This window comes from Galendromus occidentalis, unplaced genomic scaffold (genome assembly GCF_000255335.2).
Source record: "Galendromus occidentalis unplaced genomic scaffold, Mocc_1.1 scf7180000076421, whole genome shotgun sequence".
NCBI classification, from domain to species: domain Eukaryota; kingdom Metazoa; phylum Arthropoda; class Arachnida; order Mesostigmata; family Phytoseiidae; genus Galendromus; species Galendromus occidentalis.
The window spans coordinates 96,761-115,264 of NW_003804410.1; the positions used below are offsets into that span (position 1 = coordinate 96,761).

The following is an 18,504-nucleotide window of genomic DNA, read 5'->3' on the forward strand; positions in this document are numbered from 1 at the left end:
TAGCATGCTTTATCGTTATCGGTGAGGGTGGATGTACGTAAGTGGGCTTACTTGGGCTCTCGTGGCGGGAGATTCTCATGGGAAGATATATATATCGCGGCGGGCGATTTTAGACTTTCACTGATACCTACTTCGAAGAGCCACCGTGCTGACAAGAGAGAGGGAAGACTCGTCGATCGGTGGAATCTACGAGCATCCTTGCTCTGTGCAGAAAAATTGTTTCCGATGTGACCTTGACGGGCTGCGTCAGAAAGAATTCATTTTGAGATGAGTTGTGAGAGAGATAATTGGCCGATTTCTTTTTCCTGCCGAGTTCATGAGCCAGTGAGCGAGCGAGTGAGTGAGTTGAGAGGGCTCGATTGGAGACAGCGCTGCATCGACGGAGCTCGATACGGAGGCCCTCGAGAAACATGTTGGACTCGTGGTGCTTCATCCGGACGCTGTTCTTCGTTTCCAACGGAATATGTGTTCTCGCCATATTGTCGTTTCTGGCGGTCTTGATCGTGGTGCGTGCACGGCAGGGACCGACGCGATCGAAAGCTCTAGCTTTTCCGCACCGTCTAGAGGAGATCCCTCTGGTCCGTCACTTATCGATACACTTTGCGATCTCGAGAACGAGTAAGGCTACCGGTATCGACTACAGTGCACTCTTCCTGAATTTTATCCTCGGTGAGGTTGAGCGATTCAGAGACAGTGGAATGATGGTGGTGTACCTGGGATCGGAGCCGAACTTCGTCTTGTTCCGGGCAGACCACGCGGAAAAGGCACTGAACAATTCGATCAATATCTCCAAAGGTCACGCATATAATCTTTTGCTGCCTTGGCTCGGCGAAGGACTCCTCACCAGCTCCGGGAAAAAATGGAAAACTCGCCGACGCTTATTGACACCGGCTTTCCATTTTCAAATCCTCGACGAGTTCTCCCTCGTCATCAATCGACAAGCTCAAATTTTCGTCGAGCAAATGTCTAAGAAATCACGCGACGACGATATCCTCCCGTACGTCGCAGCTGCAACACTGGACATCGTTTGCGAAACCATTATGGGTGTCAATTTGGACAGTCAGACAACCGGAGCTGGGAAAATATACCTGAAATCTATCCAGGCTCTGGGAGAGCTCTTTTTCAAGAGAGTCCAGTCTCCAGCGAAATGGATCGACTTCATTTATGGTTTGACGGCAGACGGTCGACAGAACGTCGGATATATACGGCAGGTGCATGAATTCACGCTCAAAGTGATCAACGATCGCAAGAGAGAGCTCACTGAAAATCCCGCGGAATTAGAGAAGCTTGCTTCAATTGACGGGAATTTGCTCGGCTCGAAGAAACCGTTCTTGGACCTTCTACTCGTAGAACACCTGAAGAACAAAACGCTTTCGGTTTCCGACATTCGCGAGGAGGTGGACACATTCATGTTCGAAGGCCACGATACGACAAGCATGGGAATCACATGGGCGACCTACCTCATAGGCTTACATCCCGAAGTTCAAGAGAAGATTTTCGAAGAAATGGAGTCCGTTTTCGGCGGCGACCATACGTGTACGGTGACGAACGAGCATCTGAGGCAACTGAAGTACCTCGACATGGTTCTCAAAGAGACTCAGCGAATCTATCCGCCGGTTCCGATGATAGCGAGGAGAGTGACCACAGAGTTCGAGCTCCTCGGTAAAACTGTTCCGACGAGTAGCGAGTTGAACATCAACATCATCGCCATGCACAGAGATCCGAAAACATTCCCTCGACCGGAACTTTTCATCCCGGAAAGATTTTCACCGGAGAGCTCAGCCAGACGATCGCCGTATGCCTTCATTCCATTTTCCGCAGGCCCGAGAAATTGTATCGGCCAGCGATTCGCTCTCATGGAGGAAAAAATAGTTCTTGTTTGGCTGTTGCGTCGATTCAGACTGAAGTCCCTCGTGCTCAGAGATGAAGTTCTCATGGTGGCCGAAATGGTTTTGCGGCCGAAGAGCGCTATCAAAGTCGAGTGCATTCCGCGGAATTTCGAGACAGCGTAAACATCCTTCCCCCTAGGCACCTTGTCGATACTACGTGGCTCGGACAAAAAATCTGAGTTGGGCGAAAACAGAGCTGGCAGAAAACTGGCTGCCGTGACTTCCTGATGGTGAGAAATAAAAGAGCCGCGCTATGTCATTATCCGCTGATACTGATTTGGGATCAGCTCTCTTCACGAATGATCAGAATCCCCGACCGACTCGAATACTTTCTCCGAACTCCCATACGGTCGACGGTCATCGCGTCCGCGATCTCCGCCAGCAATAACAATGATTCGAGTTATCATCTCATCTCTTCAATGATCGATTTCCTGCAAGACGTTCTTTGCCGTCCCTCATCCTCTCCGCGTTCCGTGGCACTACGCTGCTGCAGCCACTGCCGCGCCATCAGGGCGATAAGGGAAAAGATCCGATTCGTTGCGATTCCGAGTTATTCGCGATGCGCGGCAGGCGTGCCGCTTTGCTCTGAAATCGTTCAACGTCAACCCGTGATAAGCTCGGGGCTCTGAAAACGTGCCAGAGCCGTACTCTGAGCTCCGAGCCGAGAATCCTTCACCCGAAAAAACCAAACCACCGACCCAACGCGAGAAGTCCCTCGGTGACGATTTCCGAGAGCAATCCCCTTTGTCCGCTAAAGACTCCCCCGGTAGTCACAAGCTCGACTCTAATTCGTGAGGAGCGTCATTCGCTTGACAATTGAGGTGCATCGCATCGAGATCCCGTAGCCGGCTTCCGATAGAATCGGGATGCTACTAGACGTAGGATCATCTCGATAAGATTCGTCGGATATCGGACGCAAATGTCGCACTCCGGAAACATCTCCCGCGGCGGAATCTCATTCGAAGGCCCGTCGGTCGCAGGAATCGTTTGCGGCTTCGAGGACGCACCCCCTTGGCGGACGGCTCATTTCTAGAATTTCCATTCAACCGGAAAACTCCATTTTACTCGTTTCACATCTCGTACAAGCTCAATAACGGCTGCCCAATTTCTCAGGGCTCCGAAAAATTGCCCTCGACTCACAGACCGTCATGTAGCATGAATGCGAACCTGAAAAGGATTCTGACCCGTGCAACTACAATCGAGATGTCGGGTCAAATAGAAACTCCACTACTCCACTTATCTCTGAGATGCCGATGAGGGACTCTGGGATTCTGAACATGTAGCAGGCAGAGATCATCACCATCATCATCGGGGTCGGACACGGCCAAATCTCATTCGACAGCTCGGAATAAATCATTACGTGGGGTTATCTTCCAATCCGCTCCGCTTCACAATATCGCCATTCCATCGTCCAATCGAATTGCTCCCGTTACGATCAGTAAGTCATTCCCGAGCCGCGATTGTCAAACTAACTGAGTCGACGACATTTTCTCCTCGGGAACTTCCGTACCATCCAAGAGATATTATACAGCAGTGAACAGAACGGATCATTCCGGCCGAGGGTGGGCGGGAAGACCCCTGTGACCCCTGTCCATTCTTTTCAAGCCTTGCGGAGCCTGATGATGAACGTCGGGGTTTTCGAAAACACGGACGGGGCTCTCATATCGACACTTTCCGATCGATAAGCGCGCTTCCCGGCCGTGTCTTCCCTCCGAACGTGATCCGTTCGCCCATTCCGCTGCCTCCCATTCACCCTATCGTCAACTGAGCTCTTTCTCCACGGAACAGCATTTATCTCTGACTGAGAAACTCTCACAAACGCCTGTGCATAGACAGGATAGACATCGGCGCCGCTAGTCTCATCTAGCAGACGACTCGCGGGATGTCGAAAGAAAACAAACTTGCGTTGTGCGAAGCGTTCTCATGTGAATTAAAACTCCGGATCAAGTTGACGTTTTAGCAGCGAAATGCCGAAGGAGGGCAAACCGGATTTCTCAAGGGTAAAGCTTCATTAAGTTCAATCGGCGGTAGCTCCATCATAAATTCCCGCTGAATGCATTTTTGATCGTTCGAAAGTATTCCGAATCACTCGTATCGGTGCGCTCTGTTTTGTGTCGCATTTCGCGTCAAGTCTTCGAAAAACGCCTTAGATAATTTCGAATATTCTCTCGAGGCACCGCTCTTCCCTCTCCGAAAGTCCGCGAAAGTTCTTCACTCAGGCCAAATTCGAAGAGTTCCAATGATGCGGCACTGATCATGTTCCTGCTTGAGGGCGTCGTGCAGAATACAGCATATAAGCATGTAGTAGGTGGGGAATGTGGGGAAACACTCCTGATGCAGTACTTGCGGCATGAAGTGCCCTCAGAAGAAATTCCTAACGATCGCGAGCTGTCCTGAGGAAGGAATCGATCAGGAACTTCGGACAGATCCGGAAGCTTCTGATACGGAGACGAACGACCAAACGTTCCTGTATGATTATAAGGAGGAGTCGTGTCCCTCGATCAGCTGAGCCTCGGATTTATCCTCTTACGACTGATGATTCTTCGGGACGACACCGGAGAACACTGAGAACATAACGATGCATAGGTACCGCTCAAACTCCAGTCATCGATATTTTTTTATTCTTCAGCTCGGTGACGTACGGCGGTCATTCACGGTACAGGGCCAGCGAAAAAACTCCAAGCTGTACGTTCACCCGGAAGGTCCGTACAGATTGACGAATGATGATGAAACGCGTTACGGCAAATTCCTCATGGAACGGGTATGATGCTTCGGATTCGGAGAACTTACTGGAGCAGACGGAATTTGAAAGACTTATTTACCCGAGGCTGAACTTCATCCCTTATCTGCAGAACGCTGCGCACAAGACACAATCCGGAGAGACGCATGTCTATACACATTGCTACACATTCCGAAAGAAGTGTCCTGCCCGAGCAGTTTTCACCGAGGACGATATTCTCCTCAAGAACGGGCAAGAGCCACACAACCACCCCCCAGTCGACGATGAAGTCGATCAGTTTCGGCTACTGATGGAGTTGCGGAAAGCTCAACAGATTTGCAATGGGTCGGTAGATCTCCATTGACCTGATGAACCACCAATAGCTATGCTTAATGACCAACCGCTGATTGCTTTCACGTACCAGATCAGTGAACTCCACGAAAAGTGGTTGAATATTCACTTCTGCTTACAGAAATGCCGAGATCATCTTCCAATGTGAATTGTGTTCGAAGGACTTCAGCCATAAGAAATCTCTACTCGCCCATTACCGCGGAGCGCATCGTGTCGAACCGAGTAACTCCGACGGGGCTCTCCAGAACTATCATTGTGTGCACTGCGAGAACGCGGTGTTCGCTACTTTAACTCGACTGAGATGCCATTACGTCGACACACATCAGTTCGATCCCGTGACTCAGGTGTGAGGTCGGAGGTTTCCGATTATCGAGGCCGCGATCCGAGTCACTATCCCCTCCCCTATCTCACATTGCATTCCTTTCTCAGAAACTGGAGTTCGAAACTCTGCCCGCTTTCGAGCAATGGAAATCAGCCATCGAGCAGGAGACGGGAGTTCGTTTCCGTCGGCGGTGGGGCAGTCGCAAGAGGAAAGACGGATCTTTACGTTTTCGGTACTCCTGTCAGCACAATGACCCTTTCATGAAGGTGAATACCGACCTCTCGATTCGGTCTATTGATCTACCGATATCGTGTCGGCCGACTCGATTGCCGCTGGAGATCACCGAGACCGATGTTCCTCTTATTAAAGCGAGGTCTCTTCAGGGTTTGGCGAAACGAGGGATGGCTTGGTGTCCAGCTGAGCTCATGGTTGTCAAGGACGCTACCTCCGGGTGTGTTCTAGCGGAGTTCCATTCGTCTCATTACGGCCACGGCAGCGGACAGACACTACACGAAGTGCTGGTCGAGGGAAGCAGCGAAGAGGTCAAAACTGTTGTGGAGCATCGCGAGGAGGAGGTGCACATGGTCGTCGAAGAGCCTGAAGAAGATACGAGGGGAACAAAAGAGGTGGACGCCGAAAATTGGGTGAGCTTCAACTTTCTAAGAAAGACCTATCTCGTTTGCGGGCTTGTCTGCTCAAATAACTCTTAATAGTTAAATAACTCTCATCTCTTCCTGGAAATGACTCTTAATCGCCACGTAACGCTGCAGGGAAGCTCGGGAACCCAAGGGGTGCAATTGGTCTCAGAAGAAGGTGTTGGAGCAGAAGATACCGCGGTTCTGATACAAGAAGCTGAGCCGGTCGAGTACGAATGTGAAACTAGTCTTGAAGTACCGTACAAAACACAGACGCTCGAAGATACCGTGGGCTCCATGAAAGAATCCGTGGGTTTGACACAGGTGGCTGTCAAGCAAGGAACGACCTTGAAAGGATCGCAACAGGTAGGAAGTTGATCCCCCTTGGACGCTCATGAAAACGATTATTCGGATCGAATCATACGAGTTTCGTGATTGCAGGTCCAAGGAATCGCCAAGATCAATGAGCTTCTACAATTTGTGATAAACGTCGATCTGTCAGAGGAAGACTACACGCAGGTTTGTAAGATGAGGAGAATACGCTCCAAAAAATCGTGATTCTCGATCGAGCTGGCTCGGCTGCGCTCAGTCACAGGAATAAATCCGAATTAATCCTCGACAGTTCCACAATCTCCTCGACGCTAGTCTGATCATCTACAAGCGGAAGTTGTTGCAGAAACAGCAGTAGAAGTGCACACGGAGAGTAAGCGGTCATTGGTGACACGAGGGAAATACTTGCATCTGAATAAAGTCCTATCGTTGATCTGATGCCGCATCCGTCATTTTCCTTGGCGTCGGAGCGAGCTTCTGTTCCTCGGCTCTATCCTGAGGTGGTGGTACGTTGCGAAGGGAACGATTTCGCTCTGCGTGAGCTCCTGTCAGCTTCCGACCGAAGAACACGCAGCGGCCCCTATTCTCGATCGCTCCATTCGAAAGTTGTGCTCCTTCTTGACAAGCTTCTTGCGACTCTGCCTGAAGTGCGCGATTACTCAGAGGCCAAGAATCTAAGGCTTAAGAATCCCACAAGGGGTCAAAACTCAAAACGTCATGTCCTAGGAAAATAAATCACACGCTCCGGAATAGCGCTTACCTCTCGAATCGCTTCGTGTATGGCAAGTGCCTGGAGATTCGGAAAAAATATCAGCGGCTTATTGACCCGGGTGACATGGTCATGTCACCATGACCTTGTAGCCGGAGAAGAGACCCAGTATCCGCGAAACGGACCAGTGCACCAAGTGGATCTAGTCTCAGATCTAGAGTGCGCTTTCTTGCGTTCAGGCTGAAATTCGCCTCCGTTCTTCCAGCCTTCGTCCAGAGAAAGGCCATGGAATCATTGATTTATGCGGAACACGCTAGGGAGGCATCTAATTGTGAGAGAGTGTCCTTCAGGATTCCCTCGTCTGTTGGAACAGCACACACCTCGGAAGCCGGGCGACTACCGACTGGGCTTGAGTTTTGCGATAAAATTCGAATGCCGGCTCCAGTTTGCAGGCGAGGGAAGGTCGACCGGGGGTTCGGCTCCTCATGGTCAGGGTAGATTCGCACGGCCGGCTCATCGGCAACCCAGGAACATTACGGCGCCTATTGCCGTCGGATTCCACTTCTACATATTCTGCGATTTACCCGGGAAACTGAGTCGAATGATCCGATCAAGGTCGGATCGGTACGCTCTCGGGACCGGAACTCCATTCTCGGAAAATTATCAGACTACCTAATTCTATCCAACCACTTTCCTTGCAATCTTACATTCCGGCATCTTTCATCAGCCGACCCTTCCAGCCGCTTTGTACTCGGAAGGAGCCCTCCGCTGAAACCAGTGCATGCCCCTCTGCGCCCACAGAATTCCAACCTCACACATGGGATAGATGGGTGGAAGAAGGCCTGTCATGTCGATGGGTCGGCGGCAGGCTGTACCGGAGCTTACCCCTAAATTCTATGATGTGACTCATCATGAGGCCTATGAACACATCTTATCATTGATAAGACACCGTGAGTCTGAAGTCCCCGGTCGTTCTAGAAAAAGCGACCCTCCAATCTACTTATCGATTTTGGCCGCGACAACCACAGGCAGAAGAGACGAAGCCGCCAGGCTCGCTCAAACGGCAGTGTGTATCCGGAGCCTATGGATGACGTTAGGGCCTGGAAAGAGATCTGCTTCAGAAAATCTTTGGCGTTCGGGTTTTCGTGGCGCAATTTTCTCTCTGGTCTGGGCGCTGATTTATCTGGGCGGCTGATAGGTGATTTGGGGGGGAGCCCAATCATTCGAGCTGGATGAGAGTTTCCGGTCGAGAGCGGGAATCGCTGCCTCCTCGTAGAACATCCATTACCCAGTCGTAGATGAAAAACGCAGGAGACACACTTGCGTTGTTTCCTGAACTCGAGGAGCCTACTCAGATTCCATCGACCGAATCTTTCAACCTAGCCCTCGGATCAATCGCCAATGAAGAGTGAGAGGCCTGACAGCGGCCTCTCGCGCGCTGCGAAAACTCTGCAAATCCTGCAATCGAGATCACGCAAATCGTCTGAGCCGCTCATCGCGAAACACGCAGCGGATTTGGCGCGAATTCATGAAGCACAGCTAGCGCCACCTGACGGATGTTCTGAACCCGTGTACATCAGCTCGGAATGGGGTAGAGATCGTCCCGACCAACGCTCCCGGTACGGTGCTACTCCACCTCTTCTGAAGCGCAGCTCAGATAGAACGCTCCAACTGGGAGGTGCAAACAACAATCCGAAGCTCCGCACGCATCTGTGGATATGTCGGGTGATTTCTCATATATTTGCGCGGATCGTCTCTCAGGAGATCAGTCGTAGCCGTCGTATCGCGGCTCCCAGGGAGAAGGTGCCGAAACTCTCGAACTCGAGGTCGCATCCCTGACGGGAGCGATGGAGACGCTTCCGCTGGAGGTGAGTGTCTGCTCGTAAACTTCGCCGGTCAGGGGTCAGGATCCGGGACCGCATCCAAATTACTTTATCGAATTTCATTAATAAATTCCTCGTTTCTTGTGACGATTTGAACGGACATCCGTACGGTGCGTACCCTTCTGCGAGCTCCCAGTGATCGGCTGATCCACCTCCCAGACCGATTGCTTCGCGACGGGAATTGTTTGCCGCTCGAATATCGGAGGCATACCGCCACGCAGACCTCTCCACCTCTTAAATTTCCATTCCGCATCTATTTCCAGCTGCTCGAGCCGCTGCTTCTCTGTCTAGACCCGATCGATCGCGTTGACAAGGCTCTCATCTGCCATCGGTGGGCCGAATGCATGGTCGGATCGTTGCTGCTAGACAATGTCCCGCTCCGCCTATGTGGGAGCACACTGCTGGCAGACTTCCCCAGCTTGATGGAAAGCCGGCGTCAATATTCGCACCTACATCTGACTAGAGGTAATGACCATTGCCGGGGACGATCACGCGGAGGCAATCTATTGGGTGTGTTCCCGATGTTAACCAATTTAATCTCGCGCAGTCTCTCTATACGCCCTGCCTCCGGAGTTCTGGATGAAATTCGCGGGAAACCTCCTCAGCTTGCGGCTCATCGACTGCTGCTTCTCGAACCAGGCCCTGAGTTTCGTCCTCGGTCAGTGTACGAGACTAGAGTTCCTGGAGATCACTCGACCGCGGCTGTCCTCGAAATGTAGGTGGAAAATTTCTTGAGAAACATCGAGCAACTCTTGCTCAGTCTGATGGTGAAATCAGTGGCGCGCACCGCGATTGATCGACATCCCTCCAGGATTCTCCATCCAGCATCTAACGTGTTTTTCCTTGTCGCAGTGGGGCATAAACCTTATGGCAGAGGTCCGCCGCCCATCTCGTCAGCTTTCCGATTCAAGGAAGCAGCTGACTCCGATATCGGATCCGAGGAGGTCCGCAGAGTACTGCTCAATCTCCGAGACCTATCTCTGCACATCGACTTTGAGGATTGTTTGGGACTCGCCATGGCCTCTCGTTTGTTGGAGTTGACGCCGAATCTGGACTTCCTCCACCTACCATGCCGAGCATTCAGAGTGGTCCCTTACATTATTGCGAACCAGAAACGACTCACGAAATTGAATCTCCGTGCGTTCTCCTCCGAGGAACCAGGACTCGAAGAGCTTCTGAAGAGGATGTCGGGAACTCTGAAGGAGCTATGCTTGACCAACTGCGGTTCTGTTGTTCCTCGTACCTTCAACTCAGTCAATCAGTGTGTCCATTTACAGAAGCTGACCCTCATCCAACCAACGGAGCTTTCGGATAGTCAGATAGGCGATCTTCTTGCCAAGTCTCCACAGTTGACTTTCGTGCAGCTGGTTCTGGAAGTCGACCTCTCGGATGAGATCTTGACCCCGATAAGCAATCTGAAACACCTTCGCCATCTTGAGCTCGTTAATTCCAAGTCTTTGGAAAATTGTATATATCTCCAGTCCTTAGAGTCGACGCGCATCCGATGCGCCCCGAGGGTGTTGGAGACCATAACCGAGCTGCAAGATCTTCGAACCTTGATGCTGGTCAACTTCGACATCACTTCTGCATTCCTCGATAAGATCATAGAAAACTTACCATTGTTGGAGCATCTCCAAATAAACTGCCAAAGACTCGCCGATGAAGAAGGAGTCAAAATTCGACAACTGCAGCATCTGAGGAGCCTGAGTCTATTGGGGGCTTTGTTTTTCCACGACGAGACCTTCAGCAAGGGCCTGGGCTCGCCGGTCATGGAGAAACTCGAGCTGGAAGGCTCCCGTCTGACCGACCGAGGCTTCCGCAGTATTGTAGCCCATCACGGCCACTTGAGGAAATTGAAGCTCGTGAACTGTCCAAACATCAGCCTCAGTGGACTTCTGACTGCCCTTTCACGGGAAACTAACCTACACGAACTAGTGCTGTCCGCACGATTCGCTGATCACAATGAGAAACCATGGTTCCTTCGATCCCTCACAGATACATGTCCACGGCTTCGTGTTCTCCATCTGCTTCCGCTGCCATATCGGGAAGAAGCCGAGTTCCAGATGCTTTATCGCCGGACCTCCGCGGCTTGTTTCACACATTATAGCGAACCGAATATGAGTGAATTGGATCGGTCGTATTTCAACGATCTGTCATTTTGTCCATAGAATGAACCGAAACATGGGAATCGAGTCATCAAAGGTATCCGGGAAGCCGGAGCATTCATTTACTCCTAATATATATGAGTGAGCAGAACCCAAATGGAACTTTGTTTTGTAATATATTGTGTGAGGTACCGAGAGTCGTGAGTCTCTAGTCCTATGATGACCGCCCTTGACACAAAGGAAAGCTCATCCGTACGAGCTCCGAATAAAGTTTCGCCAAATGATACGTGCACAATAAGCGAGAGTTGTTGAGAGGTCAGAAAACAGCAATGAGCTCAGCAGTCATTCTCATTGTTCCGTCAATCCTCGGATCGGGATAAGGCTGTGAGAAGACAGGCATGGAGGGCACCGATGAAAGATTCACTTGATCGCATCATCTCGCCTTCACAGAATGTCGGGAACGAATGGAAGCAGCAACACCGGTCGGGCCGGAGGAAAAGGGGAACGGAAGTGAAGTATACGGCTTATCCGGTGAATATACCCCTGAGCACTGAAACGAGGCAATACGGGGAATCATTCAAACATAGATGTTCATCAAGGCCTCTTACAGATGGATCGATTGACCTACAGAAGCGTAGAGTGTCATTCATCGTCTGTAAATCAACATTCTCCATCTCAATCAGAATCGTACTCGGGGGGGGGGGCAGTTAAGAATCTTGAGATCCTCTCGAACCAGTCGGTCTCTATTCGCCTCGAATATCCAATGCGATTTTTGAGTCGTATTGGGCATTGAGTAATTCGATGCACAGGCATGGAGCTGATCCATCCGGGAGCTCTGATCTTCCGAGTCGTTTTCTCTGGACTTTGAATCGCGCGCTCGCCTCCGCACTCTGGTCTCCCTACACGGAGTCCTCCATCCGCCATTTTGATACGACCGTGTGGCCCAGAATCCAAGTCGAGACCGAGACCTCGGATTCCCGAGCGGGAAAGGTTCGGCTGAGCCTCCAGCAAGACGCGTCGACAGTCTTGGAATAAGTCCTCGTGGACGTCATAGAACCCGATTGAAGTCTGTCGGAGAAGGGTTGGATTGAGCTCAAGGAGATTGGGAGGAAGAGGGGTTTGTGTTGCAAGGACTACCCTCACCTGCGGACCACCCTCTCCACTGGGGAGCTCCTGGCGTCGGGATGGAAGCTCGTAAACTCCTTGAATTGGACATGGAGTTGGCGGACTGACATCGAAAAACTTCTACGCTTCTTAGACGCTTATCGCTCGCCTGCAGTCAAGTTCAAAATGTGGATCTCATACGTAGCCATACTCCTAGTGGCCCTTGGAGCGTCATCCGGGCGTGAATGGCAACAGCACGACCTCGAGGCTAAAAACGGTGAGCGCTTCTACATCTTCCGATCGAATGCGCAGCAGCTGATGGGCTTCGAATCCCTACGGAACTATCCGGATAGACGCGGATGCGTGGCGGTGTGACTTGTCGCTTACCGTGTTCGATATCGCCGGTTGAGCGTGGACTCTCCACCGCACCGGGAAAACCTTGTCTCGCGCTAGCGCACTCCGAACTCCCGGAGCTGTGACATCGCGGTTTCGGCTTCAGCAAGACTCGCCGGGCATGGGGGAGGAACTAGCGAGGCGCCGATTCAAGTTGCCAACGGGATATTCGCTCCACTTTTCAGATGAAACCGAGTACTCGGCGGAAAAATGTTCGCGGACTGTGGACATTTACCAGAGCGTGGAAATGCCCGCCCTCAGTCCGAGAAACCGTGGGAAGCCTCTTCATTGCGTCTTTAGGATTCGGGTCCGACCAGCCAGGGACGACTGGGTAGTTTTCGTGAGATTTACTCGCATGCGCATCGGGGTTCCCACTGACAACCGTGAATCCTGTCAAGGAGGTAAGCTGCCTAGCGTATCCGCGAATCCCAAAACCCGTTCGATGGACACTCCGGGCTTGAGTAATTTCTCCTCGACTCCAATCGTGTTCCCGTCTCCACCTTCAGGCTACATGCAGATCGTGGATGGCTACGCGAAGGAAACGAATATCTCCAACCGGGATTCTCCGGGCTTCTACTGTGGCGAGATCGATTCGCCGAAGACTTTCATCTCGGAGACACCTTACGTCAAGGTAGTCTTCCACGTCGACGCCTACGAAGTCGATACCTATCTTCAGTTCGAAGCTACAGTGAAGCAGCAGCAGGAGGTTGCCTCAAGGTTCGATATCTTCCTAGACATGGACGCTCGATTTATATCGACAATCGAGTGATTTATTCGTCGAGTGGGAACACCTTCCTTCCTTCCAGATACGGTCAATACTCGACCCTGTACCCTCACCGACGGGGTCAACCCGTCGCGAACACGTACTGCCATCGTCTATTCAAAGACTGCTCGCCGGGACGTTGCTTTGTACAAAGTCCAGCCTATCCGGGGATCTACCCCCGAGGCTTGGCCTGCAAGTACCGCATTAGCGTGCGACAAAGCCTCGTGGGTTTGGATCTGACTTTCTTCGACGTCGACGGTCTGCGTTGCGACAATTTACTCATGTGTTTTCCTCGGCCAATTTCGAAAGATTCGGAAGAATGTCCCTTCGATTACGTACGCATTTACGACGGACCCTCTGAAAAGCATCCGGTCATTACGAGTCTCTGCGGAAGGGGCCGACTCAAGTCCAACATTGTCGGCTCGAGCTCCGAAATGCTCGTCAGTTTCGTCACCTCAGCAGCGGGACCACTTCTGAACACAGGGTTCCATTTCAAGGTATTCCGGAAGGGAAAAGGAGCTTCGGCAGTTCGTTTTTATTCCGCAGAATTGCGAGATCCGAGGAAACTTCACTTCCTCGTTCAAGATGAACCGTGTCTCGAACAAAATATAAATTCGTTTCAATTTCTTTCCCCGAAGGCTGACAGCGTCTACGATTCGGGCGAGGGCGAGACCATCCAGTTGCACAACCAAGCAGATGGGAAATGTGTGATCCAGAGAGCTGTCTCATCCCAGCCGAGCACCTTCAACTCTATCCGCTCTTGGTATCCAAGCAACACTTCGTGCCAATATCGATTTTCGGCTCCGCAAGGTGAAATCATCCGGCTCGAGTTCACCGAATTCCGCGTCGAAAGGGTGACGTTTTGTTCCGAGGCCGTGCGCATTTACGACTCTGCAGAAGTTGATCCCCGCTTCATTATCACTAAACTTTGCGACACTAACCGACCGAGCACCGAAACCCCCCGCTCCGTCTATGAGTCGAGCTCCAACCGTCTGTTGGTGGACTTTTCGTCAAAAGTCGGCAGCCTTGACGGAAGCTCCATCACATTCTCGTTTGAGGTGCGCCACGTGCGGCCCACAATGAAACGCATCCCTGACTGCGGAAGGAGCAATGCAAACGGTGGGAAAGGTAAGCTCCCCATCAGTACGCCGATTCGGGGCTCTTACGAGCGAAGAGAATCCATGTCGATACCCTAGGGTAGGTCGTGGAGAGGATTGAGGGAAAAAATTAATTTCAGTTCTATGCCACAACTCTACGACAGCCGACACGTCTCAATCAACTGACGCTACGAGAGAACAGTGATCAGCTGCTTCAGGCTAACGGATAGAAATCAAATCCGAGTCCGCGGAAGCGCATAGGGTTGCGTCGAGCCCTCGGAGGACTCTCCGGATACAAAAAGGAAACGCTACAGGAATCGAAGAATTCCATCTAGACTAGAACTTCTCCTGCCTGAGGAGCACTTCTTCCGCAAACTTTCTGTCAAATAGCGTATAGATCAAGCGAACCGGAATTTCAAAGAATGAGAATGTTTCTAAGCGAGGAAGACGACTTGAGCGTCGCTCGAAGGAGGAACCAATGCCCTAGCTACCCGAGCCTTGGCCTCGTTCCCGGGACATCTAGCAGAAGGCGTCCCTGTTTCCTCCCGATCCGCCGGTGAACTGGTCTTATTCTAGAATCATTGAGTTCTTAACTGTATTTCCTCGTCTCACCAGTCCATTGATGTCGTCTGTGTCTCTGTCATATGTTTGCTGCGTGATTTTCTCTCCTCCGACGGTGTGTATCCTTCGTCGCTCCTTCACCGCTCGTCAATGGATCCCAAAGCATAAGTTCCGATGAGTCCGATCCCTTGAGGACTTTATCATGCAATGATTTGACCTAGAGAACAGGAGATTATCCGATTCTGCAGGACCTTTCATTCAATCGAGGAGGAGCTAATGGTGGGAGGCATCCTGTTGAGATCACGTATCCGAGTTAGTTTCGTAAAAAGAGTGAATAGAGGCTGGGATTTTCGAGTGGCGTCTTGCATGGCCGACCGCTCCGAGGCTTTTTCGAGGAACTTGAATAAATACGAACGTGTCATCGTTCCGCTCGTCGTCCTTCCCTCCTGCCGTACAACGTTCTTGTAAGTGGGTCGAGCCGGATGCTTCACGATTCATAAGCTTAGTCGGGCCGTCGTAGATCGCGCGACCCCTCTGACTGATCGAGCACGGTCCCTTCCTCATATTGACTCGGTCGAGAGGAACTTTTCCCCGAAACCCCTCTTCGTCTAATGAGAAGCTTGGCTGAAATTTGTCGGTCGAATGCCTTCGTGTCGTTCAGAGAAGCAGAGACTTCATTCAATCGACGACTATCGATTCAACGACTTATGAATACGTCCAGGACATGGCGATGAATTTTACTCGATATTCCGATTCCAGGCGTTCATTGGATGGGATGGATTGATAGAGGCTGGAAATTCCTGATTGTCTGAAATTCCAGACTCGGAAGATGATCTCGCTTGAATTTCGTCAAGGCCTAATACCGTTCCACATCGCCATCGTCGCAAGCATGCGATGAAGTCCCCTGTCTGCGTCCGATTTGTGCTCCATACGTCTCCCGGAGCTTCTCAGCGTTAATCGGCGTAGTGATACAACCTCAGTTGCACTCGCCCGGGAGCCATGGAATGAGGATCGAGTAGAGCTGTCACTGACATCTCGAAGATATTTATTTGCCGAACTCAATATTCAAGGCCGAAAGGGAAATATTTGTGGTTCTTCATCTGCGTGAAGGGTACCATGCGAATCCCTCTGTCGAGTGCGCGAAGTTTCGCCATGTCTTCCTGTGAAAGCTCGAAGTCGAAAATTTGTGCGTTGTTCAGGATACGCTCCCTGGTTACAGATTTCGGAATTACAACAATATTACGCTGGACCAAGAATCGCAGAAGAATCTGAAACGATCGGAATTTGAGCACGACTCGCCCCCAAGTTCTCTATCAGTAATTAAGGAGAAGGTATCATGATCTCGAATCGGCGCAGTGGTATACCTGTGCGACGCTCTTCCCCCAAGCAACAGCGATGCTCTTGACGTCCGGATGCTCCATGAGGATGGGACCATCGGCGTCGCTGCAAATTTCGAGGATCAGCCAAATTCACCAAGAAAATTTTCTCCGCATCTCAATGACTTGCTTTCCGTAAAATCCACTGGATGCCTTATCTAAAGAGTTCTTCCGCGAGGCACCACTCACAAAGGCTTATAGGGTCCAGCGAGAGGACAGTAGGCGGTCACCACGATTCCTTTAGAGTCGCAGTATGCGCAGAGTTTTTCTTGCTGAAGATATGCGTGATTCTCGATTTGATTAACGACCGGTTTCACGGACCCCTCCTTGAGCACGCGTTCGATTTGCTCGTGATTGAAATTCGACACTCCAATGCTTTTCACTTTTCCAGCCTTTTGGTACTGCATTGAAAAGATGAAGGTGAATGATTGCGACAGCAGAGAATCGATTGAAGCTTCACGAACTCCTGAAAGCTCCTCACCTCTTCCAAGGACTTCCAGACGTCCACATAATCTACGTCCGTCGAAGGGTAATTCCCATCTGCGTCCTGGGGGAAGAGCGGTCCGCCTTCTTGCCAACTGAAAGGCCAATGGATCAGATACATCGACGTAAGATCCGTGAGAGTTTTCTCCAAGCCTTTGGGTCGAAGTTCCTCGGATCGGTAGGTGTTCCAACACTGGAAGAAGGCATTGCATGTTGAACAGAGGATATGAGACGTCGGCGGGTACTAGCAGGCGTTTTCCAGCGAGAGCGAGCGCCGAAAAGAATGGATTCAGAAAGCTGCATTTTCGGCAGATACGCAGCCGCTCATTTCACCTTGCTCGTTATGAAGAGGTCTTCTCTCTTGACCACACCTTCGGCGATCTTGTCTTTGATCGCTCTCCCGATTTCAGCCTCGTTCTCGTAGGCAAGGGCACAATCGATGTGACGGTAACCGATGTCAATGGCGTCACAAACCGCCCGGTAGACTTCCCCTGTCCCCGACTATGGAGAAAGTAATTGAGGAACTTCAAGTCACGGAGCTTGACCTTGGTCCGGATCCAGTGCTCGCCCATCTCTCAAAACATTCAACAGACACTAACCTTATACGTGCCGAGACCTAGGAGAGGAATTTCATTCCCATCGCTCAATTTCACTTTCGGTATCGTGATGGGCATCTTCACGATTCTCGGAGAGTCTCCTTGAAGTCACGAACGAAATCCACGACAAGCTATTATAGGATTTTCGAAGGTTCAGCTCAATGAATTTGAACTGTCGTACCTTGATCCGATGGACCAGGTGAAGTGCAGGATGGTCCCATCGACAACCAGGAGTCTGCGCTGGTCCCACTGTGTTTGTCTATTTATGTATCTTCTCGCGGGGAGGGTTCAATCATCGCGCAGCGAACAATCTAAGCCCTATTGAAGTTTCTTTGTCCATCAGGCTGAGTTCCCAGAATAAATTGAATTTGATCTAAGCCCTCATTGATAGGGATCGAATAGAGGATTGAACTATAATCCGCGCATCCGGCGCGCTCGACTATCGAAAACAAGACAGGGTATGTCTAGACTCTGAGGCTGCTTTTGAGTTAGCGTAGTAGCGAATGAAAGCATCTATTCGCGACGCACAACCATCCTTGACTGAACCCACTCCATTCCGCTAGCGTTATGGAGCTTTCTTACAATCATTGTTGTTTCCTAATACGGGAACGATGAGTTCAGTATTCCCGAAGATTATATGTCAGAGCGAATCTCCGACGTCACGGAAGGGTCGATGATTCACGCTCAATTCCCCCATCTGTCTGACAGAATTCTATCCCCGTGGAAAGCCTATGAGATATCTGGAATGCGTGAGGGGCGGGTTGTCTCCGAATCCAAGAGAGACTCCGTTCCGCACGTCAGAAGAATGCTCGGGCGATTCCCATCTTCGAGCCGTGTGAGGTTTCCAAGACATTTATTCGATGTATGATAGTTTCGATTTACCTACGTATCCATGTAGTTTCAAATGGAACGGAGAGTCGCTTACCTTGAGAATTCAAAAATGACGAGAGACTTCCTTCGAACACCGAGCCCTCACAGTCGTGTTGCCGTTTTGGAAGGTCGCATTTTACCCACTGAACGGATGCCCTCTCCAGATTGACGTCGCAAAGAACAATGACGTCCCTCTAGCGTCGCGTTTTGCTGTTCGGAAGCGGTGGTAATCGTCTGCTGACCCGGTCGAAGGTAGGCAGAGACATAGCTCCGGCATTTACCCGATCGTTCGCGCGCGAAAACCGATTGATCTGACCC

General features: G+C 51.0%; 4 protein-coding genes across 4 annotated transcripts; 3 read left to right on the plus strand and 1 right to left on the minus strand.

The window, feature by feature from the left end:
• Positions 1-698: 698 nt before the first annotated feature.
• LOC100902253 (cytochrome P450 4c3-like) lies at positions 699-2,012 on the plus strand. The gene has a single exon (XM_029113218.1). It carries the CDS (start codon positions 699-701, stop codon positions 2,010-2,012), a length of 1,314 nt encoding a protein of 437 aa, XP_028969051.1.
• A 1,819-nt stretch (positions 2,013-3,831) lies between these two features.
• On the plus strand, positions 3,832-6,682 carry LOC100902391 (uncharacterized). The gene is made up of 9 exons (XM_029113213.1): positions 3,832-3,889; positions 4,519-4,650; positions 4,742-4,953; positions 5,081-5,303; positions 5,389-5,547; positions 5,665-5,925; positions 6,052-6,282; positions 6,358-6,435; positions 6,539-6,682. Exons 1-9 carry the CDS (start codon positions 3,857-3,859, stop codon positions 6,602-6,604), a joined length of 1,395 nt encoding a protein of 464 aa, XP_028969046.1. The 5' UTR covers positions 3,832-3,856; the 3' UTR covers positions 6,605-6,682.
• Positions 6,683-12,152: 5,470 nt separating this feature from the next.
• Positions 12,153-14,505, plus strand: LOC100902674 (dorsal-ventral patterning protein tolloid). Its single transcript, XM_003739156.1, has 6 exons — positions 12,153-12,324; positions 12,626-12,841; positions 12,947-13,157; positions 13,247-13,700; positions 13,842-14,331; positions 14,441-14,505. The coding sequence occupies exons 1-6, from the start codon at positions 12,234-12,236 to the stop codon at positions 14,503-14,505; spliced, it is 1,527 nt and encodes a 508-aa protein (XP_003739204.1). The 5' UTR covers positions 12,153-12,233.
• Positions 14,506-15,880: 1,375 nt separating this feature from the next.
• On the minus strand, positions 15,881-18,323 carry LOC100899538 (aldo-keto reductase family 1 member B1). Its single transcript, XM_003739137.2, has 7 exons — positions 18,242-18,323; positions 17,320-17,417; positions 17,054-17,221; positions 16,719-16,913; positions 16,427-16,638; positions 16,226-16,304; positions 15,881-16,129 (listed from the first exon to the last, which is right to left on the minus strand). Exons 2-7 carry the CDS (start codon positions 17,392-17,394, stop codon positions 15,920-15,922), a joined length of 939 nt encoding a protein of 312 aa, XP_003739185.1. The 5' UTR covers positions 17,395-17,417; positions 18,242-18,323; the 3' UTR covers positions 15,881-15,919.
• Positions 18,324-18,504: the final 181 nt, after the last annotated feature.